At 42.8% G+C, this 14,987-nt stretch overlaps 2 protein-coding genes across 3 annotated transcripts in view; both read right to left on the bottom strand.

The window, feature by feature from the left end:
• The window catches only part of Fnbp4 (formin binding protein 4), a 43,432-nt gene extending 39,430 nt beyond the window's left edge, over positions 1–4,002 (bottom strand). Inside the window, exons 1-3 of the mRNA XM_013029954.1 lie at positions 3,729–4,002; positions 2,491–2,583; positions 80–223 (exon numbers count right to left, since the gene is read on the bottom strand). Coding sequence (XP_012885408.1) covers positions 80–223; positions 2,491–2,583; positions 3,729–3,975 — 484 coding nt within the window. The 5' untranslated portion in view covers positions 3,976–4,002. The remainder of the gene's footprint in view (positions 1–79; positions 224–2,490; positions 2,584–3,728) is intronic.
• Positions 4,003–8,853: 4,851 nt separating this feature from the next.
• Positions 8,854–14,987, bottom strand: part of Nup160 (nucleoporin 160kDa) — a 56,123-nt gene continuing 49,989 nt past the window's right edge. Inside the window, exons 34-36 of one of the 2 annotated variants that reach the window (XM_013030043.1) lie at positions 12,285–12,410; positions 10,575–10,679; positions 8,854–9,799 (exon numbers count right to left, since the gene is read on the bottom strand). In XM_013030043.1, the coding sequence (XP_012885497.1) occupies positions 9,710–9,799; positions 10,575–10,679; positions 12,285–12,410 (321 nt within the window). In that variant the 3' untranslated portion in view covers positions 8,854–9,709. Of the gene's footprint in view, positions 9,800–10,574; positions 10,697–12,284; positions 12,411–14,987 lie in introns of those variants that run through there. The other variant, XM_013030044.1, reaches the window with a different exon arrangement.

Raw genomic sequence — 14,987 nt, 5'->3', positions numbered from 1 at the left:
TGAGATTGACAAGCAAAGCAACCACTTGAGACACAGACTCCAAAGTGGTTTCAATAACTAAAAATCCAAACAAAAGTACCACTAACCGCTAGGAAGTTGGCCAATGTACTGTCAATATCAGTTGACTGGTTTCCATTTGTCTCTTTGGATTGTGCTGGTTTTTCAGAAGCATCACTTTCATCATCATCACTGTCTGCATAAGCACCAAGTAAACATAAACCACCTACAAGCAAAAAGGAACATCTTAGTAACAATGCTGAATGTCCTAAGACATACCTAAGAAAACACACATAGCATGGTCCCTTCGCTAAAGAGTTTACACTGTGTTTACTTATTGATTAGAACTCAAAATAATAAACACTACACTGGGCTTGGGGATATAACTCAGTGGTAAAGCAAAAGGTCCTCAGCTCAATTCCAAAGACAAAATAAGAAAAGTCACTAAACCACCAAAGGCATTAGTGGTATAATACACTTAAGACTGCATATAGCTACTTGACATCTTCCGCAATATTGACAATCAATGAATCTTACTCTTTCAAAATTAACACAAGCGTTTAGGGATTAAAATATCCATTTCAGTAGTAATGGGATGGCTCAGGTGGTAGAACACCTGCTTAGCTAGGGTAAGGCCCTGATTTCAAACCCCAGTGTGGAAGAAAAATCCCAGCACAGAAGAAAATTAAGAGTTAATATATGTGGGCCAAAGAAAAGCACATTCAGATCCATTAAACAAAAACTTACAAGCAATGCTCTGAGTGCCCAGAACAAAAATAGTGAGATATCTCAAAACCCCACTCTTAACAGGTAGGTCAAAGATTCAACAAAGAAACAATAGAACTAAATGACATTACAAACCAAATGGACTTGACAAGACATTCACAGAGTATTTCACCCAGCAGCTGCAAAATATACATTTTTCTCAGCAGCTCATGATTATATTTTAGGACAGGAGTAGGGAATACCCAGCCTGGATGTAAATAATTGGTACACATCAGTGCAGACACATACATGCTCCTTGTAGGCTGTGCATGGCCATCTGTATTAATAGCTTTGTATGACTTGTTAATGATATAAATATTCAAATGTCTCTTGGCAGAAAAAAACGTTCATTGTTTTTGGGACATAAATCTTAGCAAACACAAGAAACCACTAGAGAAAATGTCCAAACACATGAAGACTAAACAACACGATGTTGAAAGACAAGTGGATTACTAAAGAAATAAGGGGGAGATAAAAAAAAAAGAAGTTCCTGGAAGGGCCTGGTAATGTGGTTTAGTAGAGTGCTTGCCTAGCATGCAAGAAGCCCTGGGTTTTATTCCGTAGCACCACATAAGCAGAAAATGCCAGAAATGGCTCTGTGGCTGTGGCTCAAGTGGTAGAGTGCTAGCCTTGAGCAAAAGAAGCTCAGGACAGTGCTCAGGCCCTGATTTGCCCCAGGACTGGCAAAAAAAAAAAAAAAAAAGGTTCCTGGAAGCTAAGTGCTGGTGACTCACACCTGTAATCCTAGCTACTTAGGAAGCTGAGATCTGAACATGCTGGTTTAGAAGCCAGCTCAAGCAGAAAATCTGAGAAATGCTTATTTCCAATTAACCAAAAGCTGCACTGAAGATGTGGCTCAAGTGGTAGAGCATCGTTCTCAAGTGAAAAAGCCAATTGAGAACATGAGGCTCTGAGTTCAAGCCCTAGCACAGGCAAAAAATAAAAATAAAAATAAAAATCCTGGAATTTAATAAAAACAAAACATATAGAGCAAAAGCATTGTTATGAAGAAAATTTATAGCTGAGTACCTACATAGAAAAAAAAAAGCTCAAATAAACAGCCTAAAGACCTCAAACTTCTAGAAAAAAACAGGAACATGCTAAACTCAAGATCAGTAGACAGAAATAAAAATTAGGGCAGTGACTGGAGTCTTTAACTTTATAAAGAATTAATGAAACAGAACATTAGCTCTTTGAAAAATAAGTAAGATGGATAAACCCCTAGCTAATTTGACTGCAAGGAAGAATCCACTCAGGAGGGGAGATCTGAGGATTTTGTCTCAAAAGCCAGCCAGGGCAACGAAGGCCCAAGACTATTACTTCCAATTAACCCTCAAAAAAAAGTGGAGCTGTGGCTCAAGTGATATTGTACAGCCTTGAGGGAAAAAAGCAAAGGGACAACACCTAGGCCCCAAGTTCAAGCTCCAGACTGGCACAAAAAGTAAAATGCCAAGTAGGTATGAGGGACAAAATAGCATTAGAAAACGTTAGGGGGATTTAAAAAAAAGGAAGAAAAAGAAAAGTAGCAAAGAGCATTTTGGACACAGGGAAAAAGCAAGAAACAAATTGTGTTCCTTGGAGTGAGTATACCAGCAAGCCCTCAGAAACAAGACACTGATTCAATTAGCAAAACAGGAACATCCCACAAAGCATTCTATGTGTACAAACATACTAAATAAAAGATACTCTAGAGAAGATGTAGAAGAAATGAAAAACAAGTATCTATACCTGTTGCTTTAACGGCTGTGGGTCTGGTGGTCATAACTGGTTTGGGAGGATTTGGTACAACTTTGGGAACCTCCACCACCATTTCTTGTTCATCTAGATTTTAAAAACAAAGAAAACTGCAGTCAGACAGTGGACCTAAGAAAACATTGGAGGCAACAAATCGATCTTGTCTGACCTTTCAGGTCTAGATTTATCAACTGTATCGCTGACCCCATGGGGGAGAGAGCTAGAATCTTCCATTTCCTTAGTGACTCCGACATTGACAATCTCAGGACGACATATGCAATGCTTCAAACTTACCATGCACAAATAAATCTCCTTCGGGTCATACAGTATATATGTGCTTCATGAGTTCACCTGATTACTTAAAAACTGAAAAAGTGACTGATTTATCAGGATCTACCCCTGTATAGACATACAACATCTTGCTTTTTTTTTTTTTAGTAGGTCATGGGGCCTGAACTCTGGGCCTGGGCGCTGTCCCTTGGCTCTTCAGCTCAAGGTGAGCGCTCTACCACTTGAGCCACAGCACCACTTCAGGTTTTCTGGTGGTTAATTGGAGATAAGAGTGTCACGGACTTTCCTGCCCGGGCTGGCTTTGAACCATGATTCTCAGATCTCAACCTCCTGAATATGTAGGAATACAGGCGTGAACCACTGGTGCCCGGCTCGTAGTAAATTTTAATCTACACACGTATCTGAAAGCTCCACTTAGCCTATCATCTGGAGGATGGATGCCTGTTAGGATCCGGTTGTTGTTGTTTTGTGTTTATGCCTGGTCTACCGTTTTTTTTTTTTAGAGGCTTACGACTAAACAATCTGAATTTCAGCAAAAAAGCAAGCAAGCAGGTGGCCTACAATAAAGGCTAGATTACAGTGTTACAAGTCTCGCACGTGGAACACCCCTCTACGTTATCAAAAGGCGACGCAAGAGGTTTGGGTGGGGGCGGGTCGCCAGTGGATTCCAAAAGCCCCCGGGGGTTACCCTGCACCCGCCATGGCGCCTTTGGGTGGGTCCCGGCGGGGCTCGCCCGGCGCCATCGCCTCTTCCGCGCCGCCCAGAGGCCCTCGGCCGGCCTCTCGGCGGGCCGCGGCACGCAGGCCTCGGACTCGGGCCTCGCCAGTCCGGGAATCTCATCCTCTCTGGGCCCGGCGAGGCGCCCGAGGCCTAGGCCGGAAGCCCCGCGCTCGAGTTTGGGACATCTCCACTAGAGGCAGGGGCCCCCGCGCGCCCTCACCTTCCGAAGGCGGGTCGTCTGGGGCCGCGGCGGCAGGCACTGAGGGCGACGCCGTGGTCGTGGTCGTGGTCGCGGCCGCCGCCGCCGCCGCCACAGGGGCTGACTGGCTAGGCGGCGCCGCTGTAGAGTCCGGCTCCGTGTCGGGTTCCAGCTCCAGGTCTCGGCCCGGCGTGCTGCTTCGAGGACCCGGCGGAGAGAGCTGCAGGATGGGCCTGCGGCCGGGTACCGCCCGGGACTTCTTCCCCATCGCGAGCCCAAGCGCGAGCAGCAAGCGGCGGAAACCAAGAGGGGCGGGCACCTGACGCCAAGGTACGTAATCAATATTCATGCACCACTGCGCCGCCTCCAGCCAGGATCCGCTTTTAACCGGCCGAGCCCGCGCTCGCGCGTGCGCTTTCCGCTCCAGCAGGCCATAGCTTGCTCGACTCCCCTACGTAAGGCGGGCTTTGCTAATGGCGCTAGGCGATTGGCTTACTTGATAGAAAAGGAAGCGACAGCCAATAGAAACAGAGGAGTGCTAGTGGAGCCAATAGTGTGTTCTGGAGACTTCTCCGCGGAGGGTGGGATCCGCCCATGCGTCGTCCCTCCCTCCCCCTCCTCCACCGCCCTGAGTCTTTTCTTGTCCTCCATCTTGTACCAGATCTTACCTAACTGTTCCGGGTTATGTTTCTTTTAGGAAGCTCTGCTGTTTTCTGACCCTTTTCCTAAGATTCGCCCAGATTACTGTAGCTTACAGTAGCAAAATGTGCCTTCTCTGATTTTGTAAAATTTCAAGTGCAAAGATGATATTGAGAAAAATAACTAGACCTTGTACAGAGAAGGCGCATTGTTCCTGGGATGCAGGAACGTTAGCCTGCCTTTAATCACTCACCTTCAACCTCCAGATCCAGATACTTGTGGCTAATTAATGGCGACACCGAGCTCCTAAGTAATAAGCTTAAATTCTGAGACTTGTTTGCTGGCAGAAATGACATGACATCCTCCCGCCCTTTCCCGTCCCTCCCCCCGCTCCCCCCCCAGTCTCCCCACAATGGTATCCTGGACCTGGGCTCTCAGGCCGAGGCCGCGGCCTAGCAAGACACCACTCTCACAAATATCCCTCATTGCTTCTAGACCATGCTTGGGTGATGTCCTGCAACCTGGGCTCTAGTACCCGGCAAAATACAGCCTGTGTTTTGTAGCTCTCCAATGATGTTATAAACAAGTAGCCAATAGCCCTTGGCAGGAAAAAAAATAGCTCCTCAATCCTATATAGTAGACCTGTAGTTAATTCCTGCAGCTTGTAGAGGTGAGGTTTAAAGTGTAAACTAAGCACATTATTCTACAAAAGAACTAGTTTTAGAATGTATATGCAATCAGAAATCAGGGGCTGTGCCAGGTATGGTAGCTCAAACCTATAATCATTTATTTTTGCCAGTCCTGGGGCTTGAACTCAGGGCCTGTGCACTGTCCCTGAGCTTCTTTTGAAGCTCAAATTAGAGCTCTACCACTTGAGCCACAGTGCCACTTCTGGTTTTTTTCTGTTTATGTGAGGAATTGAACCCAGGGCTTCATGCATGCTAGGCAAGCACTCTATCACTGAGCCATGTTCCCAACCCCTTCAAGCTTATAATCTTAGCTACTTGAAAAGCCAAGATTTTTAGGAAATTTTGGTTCTGCAGGCCAGGCAGAAAAGTTTCAACAGGCCCTATTCTCAATGGATGACTGAGCAGAAGCAGTGGTGCCCACCTGTCAACCTCAGCACCAGTGATGTACAAATAGGACTGTAGCTCTGGTCACATAGCAAAAAAAAAGGAAGACCCTGCCTCAGAAATAACCACACTGGGCACCTGGCTCACGCTTGTAATCCTAGCTGCTCAGTAGGCTGATATCTGAGGATCAAGGCTCAAAGCCAGAACAGGGAAGTCCATGAGACCCTTCTCTCCAATTAACTACCAAAAAAGCGTGGGGCTGGGAAGGTGACTCAGTTGTAGAGTGCTTGCCTTGCATGCATGATGCCCTGGGTTCGATTCCTCAGCACCACATAAGCAAAAAGAAAAAAAAGCCGGAAGTGGCTCTGTGGCTCAAGTGGTAGAGCGCTAGCCTTGAGCTGAAGAGCTGAGGGACAGCGCCCAGGCCCTGAGTTCAGGCCCCACGACCAGAGCCCCCCCCCAAAAAAAAAACTATCAAAAAAGCTGGAAGTGGAACTGTGGCTCAAATGATAGAGCAAAAATGTTCAGGGACGACGCCCAGGCCTCAAGTTCAAGCCCCAAGACTAGAACAACGATAATAATAGGACAAAAGGGGCTAGAGGCAAAAGTAGATCATCTGCTTTGCAAGTGAAACCCCAAGTTCAAACTCCCCAAAAGAAGACCTCAAATGTGTGAGAATGGATAATAAAAATGTGGCATAATAATGGGAAGAACATTAAGTAGACCGGGACAAATTTGTTGCTATGAATCCATCAGGAGATACTGCATTTAATGTGGCAGTTCAGAGAATTAGGGATGATGCTAATACTCTTGTGGGCCACCTGAAAAAAAAAAAATCAAAAGATGGCCCATTGATAAGTGAATTGGGAAAGTAGAAACTCCCTTGGTTTACTAAGAAGGATTTAAAGGCATGCCTGGCACTAGTGGCTCCCACTTGTAATTCTAGCTACTCAGGAGGCTGAGATCTGAGGATCACAATTTGAAGCCAGCCAGAGCTCCAATTGACCATCAAAAAGCCAGAAGTGGAACTGTGGCTGAAGTGACAGAATTCTAGCCTTGAGTGAAAAAGCTAAGGCACAGGTTTTGAGTTTAAGTGCCAGTACCAACACCAAAAACCAAAAAAACTCCCAAATAAAAAAAGCCAGGTGCTGGTGGCTCTCAGCTAGCAACTTAGGAGACTGTGAACAGATTTCCATTTGAAGCCAGCCCAGTCAGGGAGGTCCTGAGACCCTTATCTCAATTAACTACTAAAAAAGCCACAAGGGGAGCTGTGGTGCAAGTGGTCAAGTGCCAGCCTTGAGTTCAAAAGCTAAGGGACAGCACTCAGGTCCTGAGTTCAAGCAGCAGAACTGGCACAAAAGAAAAAAAGTATAACTGTGAGTTAAATAAACTGCCTTTTGACTATCCCTAGGTGTCCAGTGAAGTTATAGGAACAGTAAGGATGGACTTGGGGAAGCACAAGCACTGGTGGACTCATATACCTGGTGGGAATCGAATGGGAAGAGGAGCAGTAATGAACTGGTGAGAGCTGACCTGGAGTTCTCAGAAGTGTGGTTCAGTGATGGGGGCATGCAGGGTAACAAAGCTGCCAAGATGGCTTTGTAGAATAAATCAGCTTCCTTAAAAAGTTATAAAAATGACAATGATAAGCGTGGTAAGACTGCTCAATATGAAACTGAGTGGCATTCTTTTTTTTTTTTTTTCCTTTTCTGAGGTGTTAGGGCCCAAATCCAGGCCCTCATGAATGTTAGACAAGTGCTATACCACTTAGCTATTTTTCCAGCACTTCTACTGTTAACAAACATGACATCCACTTTTATCATCACAGGCTGATAAGGCAGTTACATTATTACTTTTTTTTTGCTGATCCTAGAGTTTTGGTTTTGTTTTTTTTTTGGGTCCGGTTATGGGGCCTGAACTCTGGGCCTGGGCACTGTCCCTCAGCTCTTCAGTACAAGGCTAGCACTCTACCACTTGAGCCACAGCGCCACTTCCGATGTTTTCTTTCTGCTTATGTGGTGCTGAGGAATCGAAACCAGGGCCTCATGCATGCAAGGCAAGCGCTCTACCACTGAGCCACCTTCCCAGCCCCTGATCCTAGAGTTTTAACTGGGCCTTGATGCTGTTCCCTGAGCTTTGGTGCTCTAGGATAGAGCTCTATTACTTGAGCCACAGTTCTATTTCAGTCTTTTTTAGTGATTAACTGGAGGTAAGATTCTCACATTTTCCTGCCCAGCCTCCTGAATAGCTAGAATTACAAGTGGGAGCCACCAGTACCTGGCTTATTTACTTACTTTTGGTACTGGACGTTGAACCTAGTTTTGTGCATGCTAAACCCATGTGCTACCACTGAGCTATGCCTCCAGTCCCCAGCCAGAGGGAACCTTTTACATTTTTGTTTTGGTATAGGTACTGGGACTTGAACGCATATCTAGGCACTGTCCCTTAGCTTTCTCATTAAAGGCTGGTGTTCTACCAGTTGAGCCACAGCTCTGCTTCTGTCTTTTTGGTGGTTAATTGGAGATAGGCATCTCATGGCTTTCCGGCCTGGGCTGGCTTTGAACTGTGAACTCAGATCTTAGTCTCCTGTGAGAGCTTTTATTTTTGCCAGTCATAGGACTTGAACTCAAAGCCTGGGCACTTATTTTTGCTCAAGGCTAGCACTCACCACTTGAACCACAATGCCACTTCTGGCTCTTTCTGTTTATATATGTGGTACTGAGGAATTGAACCCAGTGCTTCATGCATGCTAGACAAACAATCTACCACTGAGCCACCTTATGACTAGAAAATAAACAATAAACAAGAAATGATCATGCTATTATGAACTATTAACATCACAAAACTTTAGAGACCATAGTGGTGGGAAAACTGGGGTAAAGGGCCTGGACACATTCTTCTCTGGCTGAAATCAAAGTGAGGAAGGCAGAAAAAAATGGGCAGAAGAGTGTGATTGGAGCCAGCATGAGTTTTAGGTCTCCAACCAAAACAACCAAGATGGTCAGTGTCTTGTGAATATCCATTATGGAAGGCCTTGCTTTGGTCAACTTCATAGGTTTCTGGGGCAGCACCACTCTTACTGCTTCTAGCTCCCCAAAGATGAATACAAGAGCATTTGATGTTTTTCATACCAATATGTATATGTAGGTGGCTGTTGTTCTTGTGTTGAAAGTTTGGGACCTGGAAAGACAAGGGCTCTTGGAATCCCTATTCTTACCAAACACATTATATTAAACAGCCCAGAGCCAAATCAAAAATAAAAGAACAACACATTTCAATATCTACCATCAACAATACCATGGAAAAACTCACATTATAAAAGTATATAATGAAAAATAGTTTGTAAACATTATTGACAGTATAAGAATTAAAGTCTTTCGAAAACCTCAAAAAAAAACCCCCATAATTCAAGGAAGTACTACAGAGATTGATTGTTTCCTTGAAAGATAAATTTTAATATACAGAATAAAATCCAAGAAGTTTTCATTATTTTCACTTTCCCCAGAATTTGTAATACATGAATCTGACCAGTAGAGTTTGTATTTTGGTCCAACACATTATTATATGATCAAGTCCGGCTTGATTATTAGAAATCATGTAAGTTAACAGAATTTATTTTGAAAATCTGTTGCCTTTATAGATAATGGATTTCCAATTTTTCTTGGCTAAAAGTTTAGTTAACTTTAGCTTCAGAACCAGATTCAAAATAAAATGTACTTTCTTTAAGCAGCTGGTCATCATTTTAGGCTTAAACTAGGCAAATTATTTATTGAAGATTGTACAAAAACTCCACAATAAATAATGAAAAGAGTATGCAAAATCATTAGGCTTTGTTTACAATACAGAAAATACATGTCAGTTCTGGACCAAAATAATTCCATTGAAATACAAAAAGTGATAGGGAAGAATGGGAAGATTTTCTGTGACTACTTATGGTAGTCAGCCAATAAACCAACAACCATTAGCTATTTTGGAAAGTGAAGGTGGGCCTTAATTTGCAGATAAAGAATGTCTTCTGTAGTTTAAAAAAATATAAACTCTAAAAAAGCCTGTGAATCATATACAAAAGCAGCTGTTTTGAGACCAGAGTTGAAAACCAGAAATCATGTTAGCACCACCAGCAAGCACAGGATTCTCTGACTCACTCTTCTGTCTTGTGCAGAATGCAGATCTGAGTGTAGTACACAATGTTTATGGTTATAAACTTGAGTACAGGGTTCCTCGTAGGGTAGTAGTCTTAAGCCCTAACAGGCACCAAGGTTACAAAGGCTAGGTAGGAAACAATCCAGATCACAAGTTCCGACGGTATAATAAATCTCTTGTTGCCTTATCAACTTTTTGCTGGTAGTCCTCTAATTTGACAAGTATTTTCTGGGACAGCTGTAGAGGAAAACAAATAAAAAAGACTGATATTATCAATTACTTTGACTGACCATAAAGGGTATGCAAATTGGAAAAGCTACCAAGTATCTGAAAGATGTCACTTTAAAGAAGCAATGTGTGCCATTCCATTGTTACCATGGTGGCAGGTGTGCCAAGGCCAAACCGTGGGGCTGGACACAGGGTCAATGGCCCAAAAAGTGCTGAATTTCTGCTGCACATGCTCAAAAATGAAGAGTGATGCTGAACCGGAGGGTTTAGATGTATGTAGACTCCTTGGTCATTGAATACATCCAGGTGAACAAAGCACCCAAGACATACTACTAAACATACAAGGTTCAAGATTGGATTAACCCATACCTGAGCTCCCCCTGCCACACTGAGATGATCCTTACTAAAAAGGAGCAAATTTTCCTAAACCAGAAGAGGAATTTGCACAGAACAAAAAGGTATCCCAGAAGAAACTGAAGAAACAAAACTGGCATGGGAATAAATTTAGCATAAATGTGAATAAAGGAATGTTGGTTCCCATTTAAAAAAAAAGTAGATTGCATGTCATTTGTCTGTGCAATTAATGTCTACATAAGTCTTTAGTTTTTTTTTTAAACAAAATTGCTTAGATCCTTGACCTTACTATACAGGGACTGGGACAGTATGCTAAGGGGTGTTGGGCAGCTTTGCCCTTCTTCCACTCCTACGGAATTGATCAGCATGCTGTAAGGTATAACTGTTAGTGCAGGGGCTGCCACAGACGCACTCTTGGAGTGTTACTTACTGCAATGTTGTGAGTGTTGGCACTGTTTTCTCCCAGAGCATGGAGAAGCTGATCAATGGAGGAATATGGGAGCCACACCAGTGGGGCTGTTGCAGACAGTGGAAACTGGAAGGAAATGTTTACTGTTTGAAAACAACATAAAGCATACCATTTCTTCTGGGCAGTTGTTTTCATGACTAACATGAAATGCTTTGCTTATCGTTTCTCACATATATACACAGGACACATATATATAGACACAACTAGGTTCCTCCCTTCTCTTTTCAACTGGAGAACTTGTCCTTATTTTGTTAAGTATTTTAATTTTTATTTAATTTTATTTATTTTTGCTGAACTAAGAGTCTAGGTGTTGTCCCTGAGCTTTTGTGCTTAGAGCTAGTGCTCTACCACCACAAGTCAGAGCTCTACTAGCTTTTTTGGTTGGGTTAATTGGAGATGAGTGTTTCATAGGCTTTCCTGCGCAGGGTGGTTTGAATTGTGATCCTCATCTTAGCCTTTTGAGTAACTAGAATTATAGGTGTGAGCCACTGGCACAAATATTTTAATTTTTATATCATCTCTCATCTTAAAAGGATAAATAAAATTCTTCCTAAACTGACCATGAACAGCACCATTCCACTTTGGAACTAAATTTAAATTCAAATTGTCTGGGGAAGAAAAGCTGAAAAGGAAAGTTTAGCCCTCTAAAGTTCTGACTACTTTCCTAAGAGTTTAACAGTTTGACTCTCTAGTCACCGAGGCATATTGAGACCTGACTCTTCTACTGACCATCTGTGTGAGCTCTGGGAACTTAACCTGTTTCTGCATGGGTTAAAAAAAATAAAAATAAAAATGGGACTGAAATAGCCCTTTATAAGAAATTCCTTGTAGAGATTTTAGTAATTTAGCATAATCCTTTATATTTATTAAATATGAAATAGTAAATAGAGCATGCTTAAAAACAAATAACTTAGTTGGGCACTGGTGGCTTAATCCTGTAATCCTAGCTACTCAAGAGGCTGGGAACTGGGCTGGGAAGTTGGCTCAGTAGTAGAGCGCTTGCCTTGCATGCCTGAGGCCCTGGGTTCGATTCCTCAGCACCACATAAGCAAAAAGAAAAAAGCTGGAAGTGGCGCTGTGGCTCAAGTGGTAGAGCGCTAGCCTTGAGCTGAAGAGCTGAGGGACAGCGCCCAGGCCCAGAGTTCAGGCCCCACAACCGGACCCTCCCCCCCCCAAAGAAAAAAAAGAGGCTGGGAACTGAGGGTTGCAGTCTAAAGCTAGCCTGAGGAAGGAAAATCCCTGAGGCTTCTATTTCCAGTTAACTACCAGAAAACCAGAGGTGGCACTGTGGCTCAGAGACAGCCCCCAGGCCTGAGTTCAAGCCCTACGACTGACAAAGAAAACCCCCACTCACAAGAAAAACACCACCACCACCACCACCACCCACCAAAACTTTGTGGTGGAAGAGACTGAACTCAAAGCCTTATGTATGAAAAGCAAGCATCCTTCCACTGACCGACAGCCTCCAATCCTAAATCTACATTCTTTTGATGGAGGAAAATGGAATGTAGTCCCATTTTATAAACAGAAATCTAGAGATTCCTAGAATGCCAATATATAGGTATATAATTAACAATAAATAGTAAAGGTTAAATATGCTGATATACAATGAATTTACCTTCATATGACAATTCAGAATGAAGAAAGAAACACCTATGTGTATGTACCTACCTCAATTCCAAAGTACTGATGTCCTTTTCCTAACACAGCATCCACATATTCTGAGACCAAATCCACAGCTTCTTCCAAAAGGTCATAATTCAAGTACAGCCGAAGCAATTCAGCAGCATCAACTTTCTGTAAAAAGTCAGTAGTTCAAATGCATGCTCAATCAAAGGAAATGGTAAAAACCTATAATCCCAGGCTTTAGGAGACTGAGGCATGGAAGATCTTAAATTCAAGGCCAGCCTAGGCTACAGAGTAGCCTTTGTCTCAAAAAAAACCCTAAGAAAGTATACATATTTTTCTTTTCTTTTTTTTTTTGGGTCCAGTCGTGGGGCATGAACTCTGGGCCTGGGCGCTGTACCTCAGCTCTTCAGCTCAAGGCTAGTGCTCTACCACTTGAGCCACAGTGCCATTTCTGGCTTTTTTGCTTATGTGGTGTTGAGGAATCGAACCCAGGACCTCAGGCACGCAAGGCAAGCACTCTACCACTGAGCCACCTTCCCAGCCCTATACATACATTTTCATTCTTTCTGGGGACTGACTAAAGGATGTTGACTATCTAACTTCTTGGCACTTACATTTTTTAGTACAAATACATGAGCACTTTTGTTTACCCATCTATATCATATGATTAGTGTCATATTCCCAGGAGTCCAATTATTTCCAGGCACATTGTAAGACTCTATTAAATGGCCTTCTTTCTTTGTCATTTAAGAATTGTTTTGTCTTTTTACAGTTTCCACTTAAGAAAATCAACTAATCTTCCCAGAAATTCTCAGTACTAAAGTGACAATATTGTCACATTAGTTTTAAGAAATATAGACATAATAAAAGAAAAAGAAGTTATAAGAATCAACAAATTTGCAACTTGTAACTCAGGGCAAGAGAATGGTGAACATAGTCTCAATTTGGAGGCACTCTATTAATTACAGTAAGTATGAGGCTTATGTGCTCATTTGATTACAATCTACCTCTATCGTATTAACTGTTTCACCACTGTTTAACTGAATCAATATTTCTACTCTTAATCTTTTGTTTCTCTCACCTTATTCTATATAAGTTGGTTCAGTTACAGTTCTCAAACATAAGTGTACACCAGAATCCAAAAGGGAGCTTGTTAAAAACTCACTCTATTTCCTCTCTTCATTTTGTAAGTTTGAAATGGGACCCAGGAATCCAAATTTTCAAGATGATTACCACTCAAAATAATTTTGATGCAGATGATCTGGGATAGTCTAGATGTGGTTTTTCCCTCCAAGAGTTCATGTGCTGGAGACTTAGTCTCCAGTTTGGTGACATGAGAGTGTGAAGGTTTTCAAGAGGTTGGGCCCTTGTAAGAGTTAGCAGAAGTTCATAAGGTCATAGAGGACACTGGCCAGGCGAAGTATTAAGATAGTTCTTAAGGTAGTGAGCTGTTAGGAGTGAGCCCAACCCTTGAACTTCTTGTTTGGAGATGTGATTCTTCCCACCATGATGTGACCCAGCCAAGAGGGCCCTCCCTGGGGGCCAAATCTCTAGAGACCCATATGCAATTGGACTTTAAGTTTCCAAAACCATGAGCTAAATGAACCTCCTTCTTTATAAAGTTTCTCTAGACACTGTCTCTTAGCATTTTTGCTCAAGGTTAGCACTTTACTACTTGAGCCACAGCTCCATTTCTGTCCTTTTAGTGGTAAATGGGAGATAAATCTCATGGACTATACTGTTGGTGCTGACTTTGAACCTTGATCTTCAGATCTCAGCCTCCTGAGTAGCTAGAATTACATGTGTGAACCTCCAGTGCCTGGTCCACAGTCTATAATTTTTTTATTTTGTTGGTCATGGGGGTTGAACTCTGGGCCAGGGTGCTGTCCCTCAGCTCTTCAGCTCAAGGCGCGTGCTCTACCACTTGAGCCACAGAACCACTTCTGGTTTTCCTAGTAGTTTATTAGAAATGAGAGTCTCACAGACTTTCCTGCCCAGGCTGGCTTTGAACCATGATCCTTAGATCTCAGGCTCCTGAGTAGCTAGGATTACAGGGATGAGTCACCAGCACCCAGCTAAGTCCATAATTTTTTTGTTTTTGGTCCGGTCATGGGGCCTGAACTCTGGGCCTGGGCACTGTCCCTCAGCTCTTTAGCTCAAGGCTAGCACTCTACAACTTGAGCCACAGCGCCACTTCCGGCTTTTTTTGTTTTCTTTTTGCTTATGTGGTGCTGAGGAATCAAACCCAGGGCCTCAGGCATGCAAAGCAAGCACTCTACCACAGAGCCACCTTCCCAGCCCCAAAGTTCATAATTTTTGACAGTACTGATTCAAACACTGTTGTGTTTGAGGTATATATGAAATCTACTCTAACCCCTGCAGTGAATTTTTGGAGCAATATAATATACATTGTATCATGCATATATTCATTAGTTTAAATACAAACAGGAATTAATCAAATTACTAACCTGTGGGACTTTAAATACCCAGCACTATGTTTGGAATTTAAGTTAAATTCTTAGTTATTTTAGCTATAATTGAGAAATTGCCCAAAGTATATGGTCCCATAAATTATCACTCCGTCTTTTTCTTTTTAATCATTTTATGAAGTTATTCAGAATAACTTTTTTTTTTTTTGTCGGTCGTGGGGCTTGAACTCTGGGCCTGGGCGCTGTCCCTCAGCTCTTCAGCTCAAGGCAAGCGCTATACCACTTGAGCTACAGCGCCACTTCCCTTCCGGTTTTC

Source organism: Dipodomys ordii, unplaced genomic scaffold (assembly GCF_000151885.1).
Source record: "Dipodomys ordii isolate 6190 unplaced genomic scaffold, Dord_2.0 Scaffold125, whole genome shotgun sequence".
Classification (NCBI taxonomy): domain Eukaryota; kingdom Metazoa; phylum Chordata; class Mammalia; order Rodentia; family Heteromyidae; genus Dipodomys; species Dipodomys ordii.
The sequence above is the reverse complement of the archived record's forward strand: the minus strand, read 5'-3'. Positions and strand labels throughout refer to the sequence as shown.